We start from the raw sequence: 18,473 nt of genomic DNA on the forward strand, positions 1-18,473 counted from the left end.
CTGATCAAACAGTTGATGTCACTGGGTGTTGTGAAAAATTCCACATTGTTTCAGCTAATGTCTCACCAAAAACCATCTCCAGTGTGGGAGAGGCTCAGAAGCCATCGGGTTGTGGTTCTTGGCAACCAGGTGTAGGGGATCTTGTTTTTGTGGAGGGCTATTAGACAGTATCACCTGACATTCCTTCCAACTTCATCATTCTGTGGTCTGTGAAGTAAGAACTCCCTCCTCTAAAGGGAGTAGAAAACAAGCTAAAAAAGCCCCCAGGCTCGAGCCTTTCCATTTGGAAAGTTGTGCTTTACACCAAAAAATTCTTTACCAAGTAGCTTGCTGTTTATTCGCAATCACACTGCCCTTTTCCAGTGTCTGCAGTCATTTTACAGAGGTTTGAATAATTTGTTATTTTGTAACATTTTTATAATAAAATTAAGACTCATAACTACCAAAGTGAATTTTAGTACTGGCATGTAATGTGATCTCATTAAAACACTGCTAAATATGGGGATCCTGCCCATAACAAAGCAAGTGGTTTTAGAAATGGGGTTACTGGAAGAGAGCCTGATTTCCTACTGCTTGCATGATCTTTCAGGCCAGATGTTCAACATATGAGCTAAAATTTTTTCCCCCGTACAAAATTCTCTTGTTCCTGAGTAATCAGCAATGTTCACATTTCACAGCAAAAATGGATCCTCCAAGTTTTGATCAGCAGCTGTAAGCCAGAGCTGTCAAAGACAAAAACCTGACTGCACATCAAGTGCTATAAAACTCCTGGTTCAACTTAAACCTGAAGACAAAACCTGGCTGAGTAGAAGGCAGACACCAAAGGCAAGAGAACCAGTGCTAAATCTAATCAAGCATGCAAGGTCCTGTTATACCCAGTTCCCAAGGGGCTGTTTTTCAGGCACACAATACAATGGCAGAGAAAAAGCCAAGGACTCCTTGCAGCAGCAGCAGCCAGAACACTGCCAAGGGCCTTCCAGCCAGTCCAGAGCCACACTGTTCTGCTAAGGCACAGCCACCCACTTCCCCTTTCCTTGAAAGGAATACAAGTGGGGCAGGCTGCCACAGAGCCTGCCCTTGCCCCCACAGGGGACAGTAACCTGTTAGGGAATGCCTCGCTGCTCCTCATGGGAGTGCTGGTAGAAAGTGAAGGTGACAGCAGCGTCCCAGGCCGCCTTGAGCACCGAGTCCTGCAGCCGCCGCTTGTCCGCGCAATGGTGCCACTGCGACAGGTCCGATGTGCAGTCGGCGCCGTCGGGAGGGGGCCGCACCTGGTGCCCGTTCACACAGCGGGGACACTTGATCCTGCAACGAGGCCACTGCAAGTCACTGCAAGGCTCCTCTGCTGTTTAAACCTGCAGCCCAGTAACGTCTGGATTAACCCCCCCTTGAGCTGGAGTTTCAGTTTCTGAATTACTACTGCATTTCATTTAAACACAACTACCCTCTGGTGTGTGTGACAGGTAATGAGTGACACACATTTTGGAAACTTGGGGGTTGTTTTCAATGGCAGTCCCTCTTCGTGTTTAACCATTTGGGAATGGTCCAACAAGATGCAGAGGAAGTTCAAGAGGAGTTTCTCTTGAAAGGTGTGGGATGTTGCTTAAGGCGGATCTCAAGTGACTGCTGCTAACACCTTATTAGTATTGCATCAGGACTCCTAAATTCAAAGAGCACAGCAGGCTCCAAAACACTCCATCCTGGCTCCCACCACAGCCACCAGGTTGTGCTCAGGCTGTTTTGGAGATGCCCCACTGAGCTGTCACTTCAGGAGACAAAGAGCAGCAGCAGCCAGGCCAGGAAGGGCTGTTGCCATGCAGAATGGATACCTACCCTGAGCTAAGCTTTGATGCAGCTTAAAATTAATCCTCTTCACTTCTTGCCTGAATTAAGAGTCTTAATTTTCACAGTGGAGCATTTTTCCTGCACTCCCTGTCCTCTTTCTGATGCCTATAATACCACAGGTCTCTGGGTTGGGGGAGAAGGGCAGACGATGGAGAAGAGCATTCTTTTAGTTGCCAGAACAGCACTTGGGCAGGCTTCATGAATTCTTAGCCAATGGAGAAGCCACAGTATGGAAGCAATTCAGCATTTGTTCACCAGGAAGGGAGCAGTAAGAAAGGACCAAGTTAGGCTCCACCAATTTTAACAGCTCTGATCAGTTTTTCTCTTTCATTAACTGCAGTATTTCAGTCTCCAAAACAGGCAGCTACAAGATAGTTTGCTCACTTGTCCAACAAGCATAGCTTTTCGAGACAACAAAAAGGGAGGACAGTAAGGAAGTGCTCATGTCTAGATGGTTAACAGCTTCAGAAGCAGAAACACTTGAGGCTCACTCTCTGCACTTGCTCCTGCTGCCTGGAAGACCCCTGAATTACACGACCAAACTTTTGCTATCCCAGCCCTGAGTCATTCAGAATACTCACTTGTCATGGGTGTCACTGGTGGTGCTCTCATTCAACGTGAAGAGCTCCTTCAGCTCCCCAAGTGAGAAATGCCTTTCCACATCCTGCTCTTCATCCACCACGCAGCTGCTCAGGGCTTTCTTGTGAGTCTGGCGCTGGAATATCTTCTCCTCTATGGTCCCCGTCTATAGGCAGGTCAGAGATGAAGCACAGTTGGAACATTGGTGTTAAAGGAGCTCTACATAAGGAAAGTATCACAGATCAAATGGCACTAAACTGTCAGGACCACTCAGTGCCTCGCCAGTACAGGTGACAGGCAAGTTTTAGTAGCTGCACTCCAACCAAGTGTGTTTTGTTGCAGATCTAACCCAACTCTGCTTGTCTTTCCCTGTGGCTGCAGGAGTGGGTCCAGTGGAGACATGGATGAGGAAGAGGTGGAACTGCCATTCATGGCTAAAGCTCACACACTGCACCAGGTTGTGCTGAAAAGAAGGAAGGGAAAGGAGCTGAGCAGCTACAGCTGCTCCCTGACAAAAAAATCCCAACCACAATCTCCCCAAGAAGCAGCAACAAGGTCTAGCCCTGGGTGACACGAGCATTAGCACTATTTTCTGGTTCACCCACACACAGATCAATCACATCCTGCCTGGAGGGAGATGTCTGCTTCCAGAACAGATGTGCAGAAAGCCCAGCATGCTGTATTTCTAAGGCAAAAATCTAAGAGCAAAATGTCTGTTTTGCAAACAAATGTAATACCAAGGAGGGAGGTGATTAGTCATGATTTGCAGACTGACTTTCTATTTCTAAAAGCAAAAGAAGCTCCACAGGCTGGCATAGCTCCCTGCCTCCAAGTGCAGCAAGGTCAGAGGAATTCCATTAAGAAAAGATGGGCAAAGAATGTCTGTTTTCTGAAAGTAAAAATAATAGTTGACCAAGAAACCTAAGCTTACACAAAAAAAAACCCAAACAAAACCTCACACACAAAAAAAATCCCACAACTTTCCCCCTGGACCAAAACAAAAAAATCCACAGTCTGAACTAATGAGAGAATAAGGGCAGAGGAGATACTTCTAAGCCATAATCACTACTGGAATTGCTGGACAAAGTGTTAGATTAGCCTGAAAAGAGCAGTCTCCTTCATGGTTTTCCTCTACAGAGCAGCTATCCCATCTGCTCACTGGCAGCTCCATCCCAAATGCTGCTGGTAATTCCAGGAACATACTTGCTGTTTCTAAAGTACACGTACACCCAACTAAAACAGACTGCAGCATGACTGAAAAACAGCAATTTCTGCACAGACACCCCATGAAACTAAAGAAGTCAGATGCCTAAATGACTTCAAAGGAACATCTTATCTGCAAAGCCACAGTTGTTTCTATTTCTCAGAAGCCAGCCACTGCTAGAAACCAAAGGCTGCAGTAATGACCCTCCAGCTAGAACCTTCATGGTTTTCCATGGCAACACATCTAAGGGTAGGAAGCAACTAAGTTCCAATCAATTCTGGTCACCAACACAGAAGAGTTCTTTCCCTTCTGGCCCCAGTCACAGCAGCTGCAGTCTGGGCTGGCACCCAGAGCTCCATGCTGAGGAGGAGAGAGCAGTTTCCTCACCGAGAGCAGTCGGTAGATGTAGCACATCTTCTTCTGGCCGTCCCGCCACACACGAGCCATGGCCTGCTCGTCGTTGGCCGGGTTCCAGTCAGGGTCAAACATCACCAGCCTGTTGGCCCCAATCAGGTTCAAACCACAGCCACCTGCTTTGCTGCTTAGCATGAAGATGAACTCAGGGCTCTGGAAAAAGGCAGGCTTGGATTAGACTACAGAGGCAGCCATGCTTTGACTCAGAGCTGCCAGGGAAGCTGCTCACGTCTGGCAGGTTCCACTCACCGAGGGGCTGTTGAATCGCTCCACGATCTTTGCTCTCTTTTTAATGGACATGGTGCCGTCCAGCCGGACATACAAATACCTGGGACACACAGCACCATCTTTAGAGCATCCTACCTCAGAGAAAAATCTGTCCCCATCAGCCTTGTAACAACAGAATGGGGCTTTAGAAATGTTAGCAGAGGGCCAAAGATGTTTTGCTAAGTGATGCCAGCAGACAAAGCACAAGCTACAGTAATTCCAACTCAGGAGCACCTGAACTAAAAGACAAATCGTAAGTTTCTGCTGACAGAAAGTGTAGAAATAGCCAGTTCTTTTACAGCATAGGCAACAAGTACAGTCTAGCAGGATTAAACCATTGAAATTTAAAGACAAACCTTCTGTTCCTGCAGAGCTTTTCAAATAGATCCAATGTCTGAGTGTAGTTAGACACTAAAACCACCTTGTCATTACTGGTGCTTTTGGTAACAGCAAGGATGTAATCCAAAACCAGCATCTTTCCTGGATAAAAAGGAAAGAAAGAAAAAGCTGGAGCAGAATTCCCAAATTCCACACCCTGGAGGGGCACTTGGTAAGATGCTAAATACAGTCTCATAGTTGCCAGTGTTAGGCAGAACATCTGTACTGCTGAGTTCCACCATACCTGAAAGCTGGGGCTCCAGAGATTTGGTGCTGTAGCCAGAAGGGAACAAGCCCAGGGCTCCTATAAATCCTTCTTCCTCTTCCACACACTTATCATAGATAAGAGCAGGATCTGGAGAATAATCAGAGCTCAGAGACTTTGGACTGCACAAGGGAGACCCAAAAAAGCTCCACCAACAGCGCAGAACCCAAACCCATGTGAACAACTCACGATTACAGAGCTTCTTCAAGGATGTGATGGAAGAGAGAGAAGACACACTGATTTTGCCCTCTTTCAGCTCCTCCACTGGCTTGGCTTGCTTCAGGAAGTTCTTATACAGCTCAGTCTGCAGAGGTGTCAGTCTGAAACAGAACAAGAGCTCTGCAATCCCAGCCTGCAGTCCAGCAAAAGCCCTGCTCCATCTACAGAGAGTATTCCTTTCAGCTCAGTTTTTCTAGCTACAGCAGAGACAGCCTAGAACTGCCCCCAAGGCTGCTGGTAGAGTACTGCTGTCTTCCAGAGCTGGAAGAGAAACTTGCAGAGACTGCACAGCCCAGGGCTCTGCTCTACACAGCTGCCCAGAGCTCACCAGCTATCTGGTTGGGGTTGTGGCCTCACGAGGAAAAAGCAACATACTGTCATTGGCTACAACCTCATTCCTAGAGGGAAGCAATCACCACAAGAATTAAATGGTTTATTGCAATTTTTCTGTCCTTCCTGTTGCTTCCACTATTTCCCAGACACAGCAGATGCTTTTTGGTACCTGCAGCAGACCACCTGTTCAATCTTCACTGGCAGGTATTTGGACAGGATGTCTGAAGTTCTCCGAATTAAACACCTGCAGGGAGAGAAATTAAGATCAGATGCTTGGATGACTCTTGGATCACTTCCACTGATAAAACTCTGTTTTATCACTATTGTTCTTCATGTGGTCAACACACAGTCCCTTTGATATTTTCTGTCCAAAGGTCTACGATAGTCCAACATAAGGCAGAGACCAGACACCCACAATCCACATGGAGCCATATTACAGAGCCCCATATATGCCACTGTCTTTGTGAAGCTTCCCATGTGGTTCATGACACTTGGAGGGATCAGACATGATTCCAGCTACACAGAGAGAGTTCAGTCACAAGAGAAACTCTGCTCTTCCTCAGACTACCAACAGCATTTGCAGTTTGAGCTACAACAGACCAGCAGCACAGACAGCAAACATGTACAGGGGTCAGCCACCACAGGCAGGCAACACCCATTTAATAACTCAGTAGCCATCCTCACCCGAGATGGGCTCATGGCCTGGCCCAAGATTCAGCAAAGGACATATCCTTTAGTCTTTGGAAATGCCCCATGGAGCAGTTTTGCCACAGTTTAGAATAGGTGGAATGGACTAGAAAAAGTGCTGAGCTGAGCAACCAGAGCAAGAGGTGCAGAAACCCAGTTCTGCCAGGAAGCATCAAAAATGTTACAAAACCTATAGAAAAAAGACAGCAGGGATATATGACAACCCCAAAATCAGTCAAAGGCTGGTAAATAAAGGAATAATCTGGTCTCCGAACCTATAAGCAGCAGGATGAAAAGTAATAGGCTTAAACTCCAGTAAGGAAGATTTATGTTACACATTAAGAGCATTTTCTAACTGCAGAGACAGCAGTGCCCTGGAAAAGGTGTCCTAGGAAAATTGCAAGGTCTTCAGTGCTGGGTGGGGGTTAAGAGCTGGTTTAGGTCTAACACCTTCTATCTTAGGACAGCAAGACTGATTAGATGCCTTCTCCAGGGCCCTTCCAGGCTTGCTTCTGTGATTCCATATGTCTTTGCATCACTGTCCCGTTTGCAATTCCTGCCAAAATTCAACAGACTCATCTGTTACTACTTTTGTGCTTTGTCTTCCCTATTTGTGTATCATGACTGTTGCACAACAAAGGAAAGGACACAGACCTCAACACAGCCAGGCATTCCTGAACACACCTTTACATCCATTTTTCATCAACTATAAAAATAAATAAATGCACCTCAAGAAGGAATAAGCTTTTCTCCTCCTAACCTTTCCTTTTCCTTAGGCTTCTGCAAGCTGATCCGAGTCAAGGTCAGGACTGTCTCTATGGAGTGACTCTACTTAGTGTGAAATCTAATTTACCATGACTGTGAACTGCAGGATTGTATTTGTGATGGCTGCAAAAGATCAGATTAAAAAACCAAAACAAACCAAGCAACCAAAAAACATCAAACAAAACCCACAAACAATAAAAAAAAAAAAAAAAAAAAAAACAGAAAAAAAACCTGAACACACCAGCAATGCTGAGAATTCAAGAGTCTTTTCTAGGAAGTTCTTAGAGAGCCAAGCAATTGCCAGTAGATGTGGATATATTGGCTGTATTCATGAAGAAAAAACAGGTTTAAACAAGTACCACAAATCAACCAAAGATAAATAAGACAGCACTTCACATCACAGACATGCATCTTGGGGATCAGAAGTCCCATTTCTGGCACTTGTAGTGTGTCCTATCAGCCCTACAGAGCCTGTGGAAATGTGAGCTGGACTCTTCTGTGACTTGGGCAATCAACAGCAGAATTGAGTGACATTCCTTATACTCCTGCTCCTAAACATCTCAAGTGGATGGATCTCAAGTCTGATCCAACCCACATTTGTAGATAACATAATAAAAGGATGCTGCCTAATTATCCAGATCCCAGGAGAAAACAGAAACATAGGAGTCAAATAATAATTCCGTACCTGAGAGTACTGCTTGGGGGTGACTGCAACTGACTGTGCCATGTCAGTTCCATTTATCAGACTAAAGCTCCATGCTCTGTGGATTTCTTAGGCAATAAATATTTGCACAATCACTTGCTGAACAGACATAACAGGCAAGAGAATTCATTACAGCTACAACTCTAATTTGGAAAGATAGCAGGGCTTATGCAAAGGGCTTAAGCAAAAGCTCTGCAAAGAGAAGAGAGATGAAGTTCACCTGTTCACAATACTGATCAGCTCTTTAAGCCTCTCTTCTCCCTTGTGTCGCTCAGCTTCACTTGCATCTGCATCTCTTCCTTTCAAGATGGGCATTTCAAAATGTCTTTTAAATTCCTGTGCAGTTCCTGTATAAAGCAGAAGTGAAAAGGTGACAACTACTACCAAAGAACCTTTGATCAGCATCCCACAGCCCCATTTACCACACCCCAAACACCAAGTCCAGCAGATAAAACAAGCCCTCATCGCATCCATAAAACTGGGCTTTTTTCTAGCCAACAAAAACACACACAAGGCAGACAAATCAGAACAACAGGTAATCATTTTGTACTCCAGCAACAGTGCAAAGCCAAGGGTCACAGAATTTTACCTTAACAGTCACACACATACTGCTTTTGCTCACATTCCAGTTATACTTTTATTCCCAGATTTTGTCCTTGCAAACAACAGCCCAGGCATTATCTGTGCCTACTCCAAAATTATCTGTAATCAGTTGCTTATTACTGGCCACAGGCTGAAAGTAGGAAAAATGCCTACTGAGTGCTTGCAGCTTTGCTGCAGTAGTTACACCATTAACCTCATCTCAGAAAGAACGAACTGCAAGTACAGAGAGAGTAATCTTGCCCAAAGTACAGGTCAAGGGGGAGAGATGAAATCCCACTACTCCCTGTAATAATTACCCAAAATTGAATTACACCGAAAAAGCAGATGTAGAACCCCATCTACCACCCCATTCCATGCATTCCTTGAGAACTCCTGAAGGCAAAACAGCTGAACAGAAAAAGTCCAAATTCTGCCTGCAAGACTAAGAATCTGATGCACTGTGTTTAACTAGAGTTGTGCATGCACTAGAATTAATGAGAAGCCTTTTGGACTGGATGCCCAACAACCTGAGACAATCATAGGTGATGAAAAAAAGAAGTAATTTATGCTAGCACTCAGTTTCACATATTCATTTTACTTTAATTGATTCACCTTCCAAAACACCTGTTAGACTGGTGTACTTTGCACCAGAATCTTGTTGAAGCAGAGCTCATATGAAAACATGGCCTCTGGAACACAGCACCCTGACCTATACAAACTGGAAGAGACTAAGTCTCATAGAATCACAGAATGGTTTGAGGTGGAAAAAGCCCTAAGAAATCATCCAATTACAAGCCTCTGACATGATTTTTCACCAACGTCCCAGTTGTTGCTTTTGCTGGCATTGAGGGAAGCCTGGCCAGCACCTTCCCGTCCCTCCCATCTCCCACGCATCCATCTCTTACCCAGGATGCCCGAATTGACAAAGTGCACCAGGCTGAAATACTCCAGCAGGTCATTCTGAATAGGGGTGCCCGAGATAAGGACCCGGCGAGGTGTGTTTAAGCTGTTGAGAGCCTGGTAAGTTTGGTTTTCAGAGTTTTTCAGTCTGTGGCCCTGTAAAAATCAGAGAAAAGGAATAAGGCTGATAAATCCAGTGGAAATGTTAGGAAGCAGCTTGGAAAGCCACATCAGCACTGACAAAAGGCATCTCCCACTTTTCCCATTCCTGGTAGTGGAGTAAGTGTTGCAACACACTTGTTACAAAGACAAGGATCTCATGAAAAACCTGAAGTCATTACATGAGGAAACAAGCTTTCCCAGACCAGGAATATCTGAGCTCCACTCAGGCAAGAAAGTCTATCATGAAAATAACAACCAATACACAGTACAGCTCTAAGAACCGTTTCCTGTTCTAAGATGGGAATATTTTCAGGTATCAACCCAAGCACTGAACTCTGCACCAGTAAAACTGCTGCACTCAAGGTCAAGACCACAAGCCACTCAGACCACTTACACAGAGGACTGCCAGACCTTTGCACCCTAATAAAAAGAGGTTCTGCATCTCTTACAGGGGTAATTTGAATACATTTCTCCTGCCTGGGAAAAGCAACTTTATTAGCATCTGAGTGCTGGGTAGGACACAGCACAAGAGATAAGATGCTTTTCATGAGAGACAAATTCAGACGCAGCAGAGATGAGTATTTACTGGAAATGTATAGAAGCCACAAGGCCAAGGACTTGTGTTCCCAGACTCCCTAAGTGCTGGCCCCATTCCAGGAGCACTAAGAGGTGTGGGCAGTCATAGACTTGCAGATAAAAGACTTGCAGATAAAAGGTTTATGGGAGCTACACTCCTGAGGACACTCTTTTTAAGCCCCTCTCGGCACTGTTCTGGCAAATACAAAGCCAAACCACTGGGTGGCACCTCTATTTAATAAATTCCTTCTACCCAGCAGCAGAGGACACCTCAGCCCCTGCCAGGCCCCAGCCTGATCGGTTCAAGGAGGCAGAGGACACTTGTTTTATTTTGTCCTTCAAAGCAAATCTCTGGCTCTCACTACCTACAACAACAAATAAGAGAATGACAAATTAAAAAAAAACCCCTCAATTTCAGCCATGTGAAAGCAGAGCTTGACACACACTAATGCATGAAAACCAGTAAGCCAGGGTACTACCAAGAGAGACAGGCATGGACCTCCCTTGTGGTACATGGAGAGGGGCCCTAGTAGGGACCTATCAGGGACCTACAAGTGGATGCAATTACCACCAACTGGATTTTCTTCATATCTTGTCTCATGAAGACACCTCTCCCGTTCAGGCTCACACAGAATGGTTGATCTTACTTAGAGCCTCTGAAACACCAGAATGGGTGTTGTCCACAGCGAAGCCTTGTCCACTCTCCTTTTAAGAAAGCAGATCCAGTTTCACCCAGATGATGAGAAAGCACCAGGAAAGGATTCCCCCGAAAGGTGTCACTGTACCTCATCACATATGACCAGCCCAACAGTGCCCTTCTGCAGCACCTCGGCGTGCAGCCGGAACGTCTCATAGGAGATAATCAGGATGGGTGAAGGCACCCGCAGCCCACGCTGGTTCATAAAGCCAACTGCAGGTGGGAAGGGGGGGGGAAAAAAAAAAGGGATGAGGAAAACTAATCGAAAACAGATCAAACGGTCAAAACATTTGTCTTAAAAATTTAGGAAAACCCTTCCACCCACTCTCCTTTTCCCACAACTGTTCATTCCCATTTCCATGTCCCTTCTGCCTCCTTTCCTGCCTTCTGGCTGGAGCAAAATAAGAGCATTGGGACTATCCTAACACCTGACTAGATCTGTATTATGGCAAAAGATCAATTATTATCAAACATGGAAGGAGCAGATCTAAACACATTAGTGGAGAGACAGCCATCAGTCTGCAGAGATCCAGTGACTGCTCAGAGATGTTCACATGAGTTGCTGCAGCCCTTTCTTCCAAGGCAAGATTTTGACCCCAACCAGCCAAACACCCATATGGCAAACATTTCTGTACCTAGTTTACGGTCAATCTCGTCTTTGGAGCCTCCATCAATGGCCAGTGGCTGGATCCTTCCCCCCAGCCATTTCTCTACTTCATTGTACCAGTTTTTCACCAGGCTGGAGGGAGACACCACCACGGCTTTCTCGATTTCAGGCTTGCAGTCGGGGCTTTGCCGGAGGAGCGTCCACATGAGTGTGATGCACTGGAGGGTTTTGCCCAGCCCCATTTCGTCTGCCATGATACAGCCGTGGCTCCCAGGGATCCGCCGGCTCGTCACACAGTCCCACAGGAATTTCACCCCCTGCCAAAAAATCCTTCTCTCAGAGCAGGATGGGAACGTCAGCGGAGTGACAACTTCATTACCACACCGCACAGGACTGATAGCACAACAGATCTGTGTAGCACACGCATCCCTGGGGACATGCAGTGTTCTAATGAGACAGAGGGAAATCACCCGAGGCACAGATAAAATGCTGCCACATCTGGAGCAAAACTGTATCTCACAACATGCACAAAATTTTGCTACATTTTACTTGTACAATTCTAACCAGCTTCCTAACATGAATTCCCAGAAATTTCTACCCTTGGCTGCATTAGACAGGGCCTGGCCATGAACTAACAAGCATCAATCATTTCAAAGAGGTTTATCATCTTAACACCACCAAATCAGGTAATTTTAAAAAATCAGAGTGAGTAGAGTTGTTTCTGCTGCCCGAATAATTTCCAGAACACCATCATCAGCCCTCATCATTTCTGCCTAGAAGCAGTGACTCACCTGGGGGCTCAAGGTCCAAAGCAGATTTAGCTTTAGAGAAGACACAGGGCTGAGGTTATAACCCACGTCACATGGTGGGAGAAGAGCTCAGCCCTGCATTAGGCTCTGACACATCACTGAGACAGATAAAAGTGGGGGGGAAGAGACAAACTTCAAAATGTTCCTGTACCATGTGATGATAAGCGAGTCAAAGAAAACCAGGGCATTGTGCTGGGAATATACAAGCTTAACACACCTACAAGGATTCATTCTCTCTACTCCACTACTTAGGACTTGAAGATAGAACACCTTGACCTGCACTTTTAAGTCCTTTTCTTTTTTTCTCAGGCTGTTACTAACAGGCTAATGGAATTTTTTTTAAGCCAGTTTAACAATTATGAAGTACATTACTAACTGTAAGACTGCATTTTGCTGCAGAACCAGCATCTGGGCAAAAGTCATAACAAAGGTGGAGCAGAGCTGTACAACTATGTAGGAGCATAGGGTGAATAAAGCAGCATAAGAGTCTTAGCAGGCAGAGACTTATTAGTCAGCCTAGAGCAGAAATTGCTTCATCACTGACATTTACCTGCCAAAAACCAAGGTGCTGAGGACACCAACATAACTTTGATTACTTGACAAAAGCACCAGCAGGCAGCAGCTTATCCAAAACCAGAGTGCCTCCAGCTATGTAGCCAGAGATGAGCATTACACTGGGTCACAGGTTCATTACCAGATCTGAGATAAAACTACAAGCCATGAGCAGCCTACAACACTCTCAGAGCTATCTGAAGATCTCCCATGCAAGGACACATCCAGCTTGACCTGCTTAGGCTGCAAGATCAGCAATCACAGCTTCCATCTGTGCTCCCTCCAGGCTTAAACAATAATATACTGCATCTGGGATGAACTTTGATCTGTCCAGAAGCCTACATAAAATACTTGGAGAGTTGTACCCACTGCTGCCATATTATGATGTTGCACATATTTACAACATTAAATATTTTTGGCAGTCTCTCCACTGTCAAATTTCAAGTCTGTATAGGTCAGGCACAGCTCACACCTACCAAGGGCAGTCCCCAAACAAAGCACACTGAAGTAGGAACCTACTCTATACTTCGTTGGAACACACAGAACAAGAAATTGGAGCTTCAGTGTTTGCTGGCTCAGGGACTGCAGATCCAATCAATTCTGCTGAGCAGTAAAGCAGTGGTGGACAGTCTGCTCTTCCTGACTCCAAACCAGGCTGCAATATAGTTTATTGCAACTATATCCCATCACCTTCCACACTGAATTCTACCTTGCAGAGCTACATCTCCAGACTTCAAGGTAAGTAAAGCAGAACTTTCAGCCCTGACTCTTTGCTTGAAAAGGGATGGGGTATTATCAGCATTCAGGCCTCTCAGAGGATACTTAAAAAAGAAGTTTCATTTTTTTGTGAAACTTTTTTCAGAGTCTGTTAGACTGTCAGTCTGTGAGGTCTATGCAGACCTGTAACAACTCCAGCAGAGGAAATGCAGCTTTGAAATGGAGCAAATCCTCAGGTCCCAATGGAAAACTTACTTCTCTCTGATGGGGTCGTAAAACACGGCTGAGGACAGGATCCACCACAACATGGACAGGTGCCTTGTCCCTGCAGGAGGCAGGCAAGGAAGAAGAGAGTGTGATTAAGGAATTTGGCACATGTTTAGGTTTTGTTAAATCTCACTGCTATACTGAGGACTCCCCTCACAGGGGAAGCAACTTCAAAAAAGAAAGTGAAAAATGGATTAATTCAGCTTTGAGAATGAAGTTAGAGATCTACCCACAGTCTGAAACATCTGCGAAAGCATGAATATGGGTTGTGGTTAAAACAAAGGCAGAATGTGGTTCAGAGACACAGTTAAAAAGTCAGTATTGTTTTTCTTGTTTCTATAACAATATCGCAACTAAATTTCTGGAGAGAGAAACCCCTCCCTCTGTCCATGAAGATCCAGTTGACAGCCTTTATAACAAAGCACAAAAGAAACTACTTCAGAATAAAAACCAGTAAGCAGCCTAACATTTGACAGTCATCTCCCTTTGCTTGTCATCAGATGCTGATGTTTCCTGACTGACGACTAAGCCGTGAGATTTTCTAAGCAACTTCTCCATGTGCGTATGCTCATTCCCTGCAACAGGTTTAAATTTTTTATGCATGAGAGATAGAACAGTCAGTGAAAGAACACAAACAATCCAGCATGGGTACATTCCTTCTTTGATTGTAACCATACCTGATCCAATCCTGGCAGAATATTTGGAATCAAACTCCCCTTGATGTTCAGACCCCAGCTCAAACACATTTGGGAGAAAAGCACATAAACCTACACCCAGAAAGAGTTCAGAGCTGCAGCATTCATGCCAGGTGATGACTCACTTGTCCATTTTCAGCTGGTCATGGGCACTCAGCACCGGGGGCTCATACAGAACCAGAGCTCCTTCCTCAAATGGGTCATGGAGAGGACCCCTCAGTCCTGCCCGTTTGACACCCAGGGAGCGCAGGCCCAGGGGCCCTGAAAGCAAACAGAGGCACATCTCAAACAACAGCATCTTCCTGGAAGCCAGCAGAGCCTTACAGCAGAGCCTGATTGCACTTAGGAACAGTGAATTAATTGGGTGCTGGAGTGAAGTGCACACACAGCTGGTGCAGACAGCAAACCTAAGCCAGGCCGTTGTTTGGCAGCGCTCTGGCAGCACACAGTGGGAAGCTCTGCAGCAGCAAAAAACAGAACGGGGGAACAGAGGAGAAGATGGAACAATGGCACTGCTCACCCGAGGTGTTTGTTCTAGTTTTTTGAAAGCCAAGGAGGATTCTAGAATGTACATCTCAACAAATACACTCCTACATCTAGAACATGCTGGGTGAAATCCTCTTTTGGGGTCACCTAACCCAGACTTAGCCAGAGTTATATCTTTGATGCAAGGTCAGGATTTGATCTTTACCAGTGACAAAGTTCTACAGCAGCACGGCCAGCATCATACTGTCACTACCTGCTCTGGGGTATTATTTTCTCTCTGCTGAGCAATAGTAAATGTCTGGCCTTGGAGCCAATTTCTGTGAAAAGCAGAAACCAAACATGAGACCCTTTTCCTAGTCCTGTATTTTGATTTCAGTCTTGAAATGGACATGAACACAAGAACATACATAAAAATTCCTTTTCCCATCAAAACTCAGGCAACTGTGCTCCCAGGATTGATTTTTCTTGAAAAAGGTTCAGTCTATTTGTCTGCTGTTTACTAAAGCTCCTTGCAAAGCAGGAGCGTATCACAAGCTGAGGCAGCAATGCACACACAACAAGAAAGGAAGAGCACAAGGAACAGCCACTTTTCCCAATTAATAGAGCAAGGTAACAGGCACAGAAAGCCGCTTTCCCAGTTACAGTTCTGTTTGAGTCTCCTGACAAATCCACTTCTCTAGAAGTGAGCTTTCCCAAACTCTTTTGGGGCTTGTCATTCCATATTCAGTGGCTGCTTACAGACATTTTTATAACTAAAGTTTGAGTGAAACTGGTTGATCTGCATTCGAGTTTTTCAGCTGGAGGGTGAAGGGGAAGCAGGGGACATGAACAGGCCCATTTGTTTCTGAGATCTTATGTTTCAGTGATTCAAACCAGCTGAGGCTTTGAACTTCAAAAGGATCTCATTTTCAAGATCACCTTGAGGCTCAACACACCAAGCCAAGTAGAAATAAACTGGCACATACAATCTTTTTCACTTCAGCCTTCTGTCTGTTAGCATCATTATTTAAATGATAAACCTTCGTGGCTTGGAATTCATTTTGCTTTTGTATTTGTGATACAGTGTAAAATCTCCTGGCACTACATCAAATACATAGCAGTAAGACTATAAAATCCAATTCTGAAATCTAGGATTATCCAAACTAAACACTAGTAAGAAATATGAAGACTTTGCTAATATGCCAGTATTTTTCTTTCAAAATTAAGTCAGGATTTCTGGAACACATGCATCAGTGCAAAAAATAACAATAATCCCCACAGATATATTTGACAGGCCTAAGCATCATCTGTTTTACCCGAGTCAGCCAACACAGACAATCCTTAAACCTCATCTTACCTTTATAATTTGGAATGGGGACTTTGAAGGGTTTGGACAAAATACTGCGGATAAAAGCCTCCTAGGAATTCAGAAAGAAAACACATTTCAGAAGTCTGAAATCAGAGATTGCTCAAGAAAGCAAGTCCAGGACATTTTTTGAGAACTCGGTTTTGCCAAGTACTCAGAGTCCCTCTATTTAATCTACTCAACCTTCAACTCCCACTACTTTCAAGACTATCCAAAAGAAAGAAAGTAACAATTCAGCACAATTTCCTCCACCACTTCTGCCTTTCGAAACTATTTTCCTTTGGGTTTTCTAATACATTAAATTGATTTTTCATAGCTCCCATCTTCCTAAATCCACTGGATTTATCCACTTCTTTAAAAGCTATTGCTTCCCCCTGCCTTGGTAATTCAGTCAGGCAACTCATTTCCTGCAAAGGAGCTGGGTTACCCCTGCAGGAACATCCATGCTGGATCAGCAAGCACCCAGCTAGTCCAGCAGTGGAAGCCCAGAGAGAACTGGGCAGGCAGACAGCATTTGACCCACCTGGGTGGAAAGCAGCTCACATCTCTGGGTACTGTCCTTCACCTGGGCCTCACAGAACTCTCTCATTCAGGATTTCCACTACGGCCAAGTTCTCCCACCACAGCTCCTTCAACATTAAAGGGGCTGGAGCTGGCAAAAAGCCTCTCCAAAAGACTTTGTGTCTGCATGGCGCTTCCATAACACCTCAGTTTAAACGGGGCCGTGGAAGCACTTGGACTTCCTTGCTGAGTGAGCTGTACCAGCAGCAACCCCACTCACGTGCTGACTGCTGTCCAGGCAGTGGGGCCTGTTGGTCAGCTGAGCCATGGGCTTGCGGAAAGGCGACCTGTAGCATTCTCCACTCGCCGTCTCACCGGCTGCCTTCGGCCTCTTCCTGCCCTGCAACACAGAAAATAAATAACTCAGGGGCAGCTGGGGACAGCAGGAGCTGCCCCACAGTCACACTCACTAAGCACCAAAGCGCACGGACCATTGCCCAAGCAGCTCTGAGCACACACAGCCATCGCTCGCCCCTGCTGCCACAGGACTCACACAGCAAGGTCACTGCACCCTAAACCTTAATTTATATGAAGCTTAAAATGTTCTGCTAGTTAAGAAAATAACTACCACTTTCTAACCTCTAAAAGGGCAGGCTCGTCCATGCTAAGATTTGTCATGTCCCACCACTCAAGAACAAAAGCAGAATTAAGAAAAGGAGGAGTCAGTAGCATGGAACAAACTACATCAAAGTCCCCAGAGGCTTCATGGCACCTGGTGTTATGCAGGTGAAAGATCTCACACTGAATGTTGTATTTCAAACACTTAGAAAAGCACGAAAATAAATAAGTTGTTGATCTGCGTCCTGATTTAACACAGTCCTCTTCAGCACGAGGCATGGTTTCAACTACTTGCTAGGCACAGAAAAATGGATTTGACACAGAAAATATTACATGAGACTCTTCAATTAGTATAACATAGAACATAATCATAAATTAGGATTAGGGCTAGGAGTCGTGTCATTATGAATGGCTACAGGAGGTCTTTACTGTCTCTTACAGATAATCGGTGTAAGTGATCCTCCCGTGTCCTGTTACAAAAATATGCAACATTCTGTCTTGAACAGCCTATTCCTAGTTACCCAGTCACCTTTCCTTTCACACAGCACTCGAAGCTCTCACACGGATAAGTTTTTCCATAACCACGAAGCACCATCTGTACACAATGAAGCTCTTCCACCGACCACATGCCGAGACACAAAGTTTTAAGGCAGCATAAACCGGGGACGCGATGCCCGGAGGATGGGGAGGCTCAGGCACCGGGGAGTGACTTGGATCCCCCTGCCCGTGGCTGCGGGCTCACACGGGGCCTGGAACCACGCACACACGGGGCCACGTCCTGGGGCCCCTCGCTCACCGTCGGGGGCTGCCAGTCCTCCTCCTCCTCGTCATCTTCATCGCCCGCCTTCCTCTTGGCCAGCTGGCTGGGGGCCAGGCTCCTCCTCTGGAATAGAGGCACAACGCACACAGTGAGGGGTCGGGAGGTTCCTAGCACAAATACAAATACAGACACAGACCCCCGGTCCGGTCCGGTCCGGTGCCCGCCCCCGCACCCACCATCGCCTCACGGGAGCGCGCGGACGCGGTAACGACCCGCGCGCGCCGCTGGCGGGAAAACCGCCGGGCCGGCTCCGCCCCGCGCCCACAGGGGTGGCCAAGCGAGCGCCGAGCGGCTCCGAGCCGCATCGACCCGCTCGGGGCTCCGCGGAGGGAGGGTACGGCCGAGAAACGCAATCCACTGCTTTTTTTTTTTTTAATATGTGTATATATATATATATATATATATAGCAATAAAAGGACTTGAGATTTATCAGGACTCGCTGTGTCAAGTAGAGGTGTTCAAAGGGGGACTGGGAAAGAA

The 18,473-nt window shown here is 45.7% G+C and overlaps 1 protein-coding gene across 1 annotated transcript; it reads right to left on the reverse strand.

Moving 5' to 3' along the window:
- Positions 1-564: 564 nt before the first annotated feature.
- RAD54L (RAD54 like) lies at positions 565-18,228 on the reverse strand. Its single transcript, XM_066324923.1, has 18 exons — positions 18,170-18,228; positions 17,970-18,056; positions 16,836-16,955; positions 16,046-16,106; positions 14,349-14,484; positions 13,517-13,586; positions 11,212-11,500; positions 10,665-10,789; positions 9,147-9,297; positions 7,880-8,006; positions 5,674-5,748; positions 5,142-5,272; positions 4,932-5,042; positions 4,666-4,789; positions 4,292-4,370; positions 4,016-4,195; positions 2,427-2,590; positions 565-1,305 (listed from the first exon to the last, which is right to left on the reverse strand). The coding sequence occupies exons 1-18, from the start codon at positions 18,170-18,172 to the stop codon at positions 1,104-1,106; spliced, it is 2,235 nt and encodes a 744-aa protein (XP_066181020.1). The 5' UTR covers positions 18,173-18,228; the 3' UTR covers positions 565-1,103.
- Positions 18,229-18,473: the final 245 nt, after the last annotated feature.

The sequence above is a fragment of the Sylvia atricapilla genome, chromosome 9 (assembly GCF_009819655.1).
Source record: "Sylvia atricapilla isolate bSylAtr1 chromosome 9, bSylAtr1.pri, whole genome shotgun sequence".
NCBI lineage: Eukaryota > Metazoa > Chordata > Aves > Passeriformes > Sylviidae > Sylvia > Sylvia atricapilla.

What these genes read in the sequence shown, in the direction of transcription:
- RAD54L (XM_066324923.1), bottom strand. An exon ending in GGCTGGTCATATGTGATGAG is followed by an intron (nt 9,298 to 10,664) that starts GTACAGTGACAC and finishes TGATTTTTACAG; the next exon opens with GGCCACAGACTGAAAAACTC. An exon ending in AAGCTCTGCAGGAACAGAAG is followed by an intron (nt 4,371 to 4,665) that starts GTTTGTCTTTAA and finishes TGTGTGTCCCAG; the next exon opens with GTATTTGTATGTCCGGCTGG.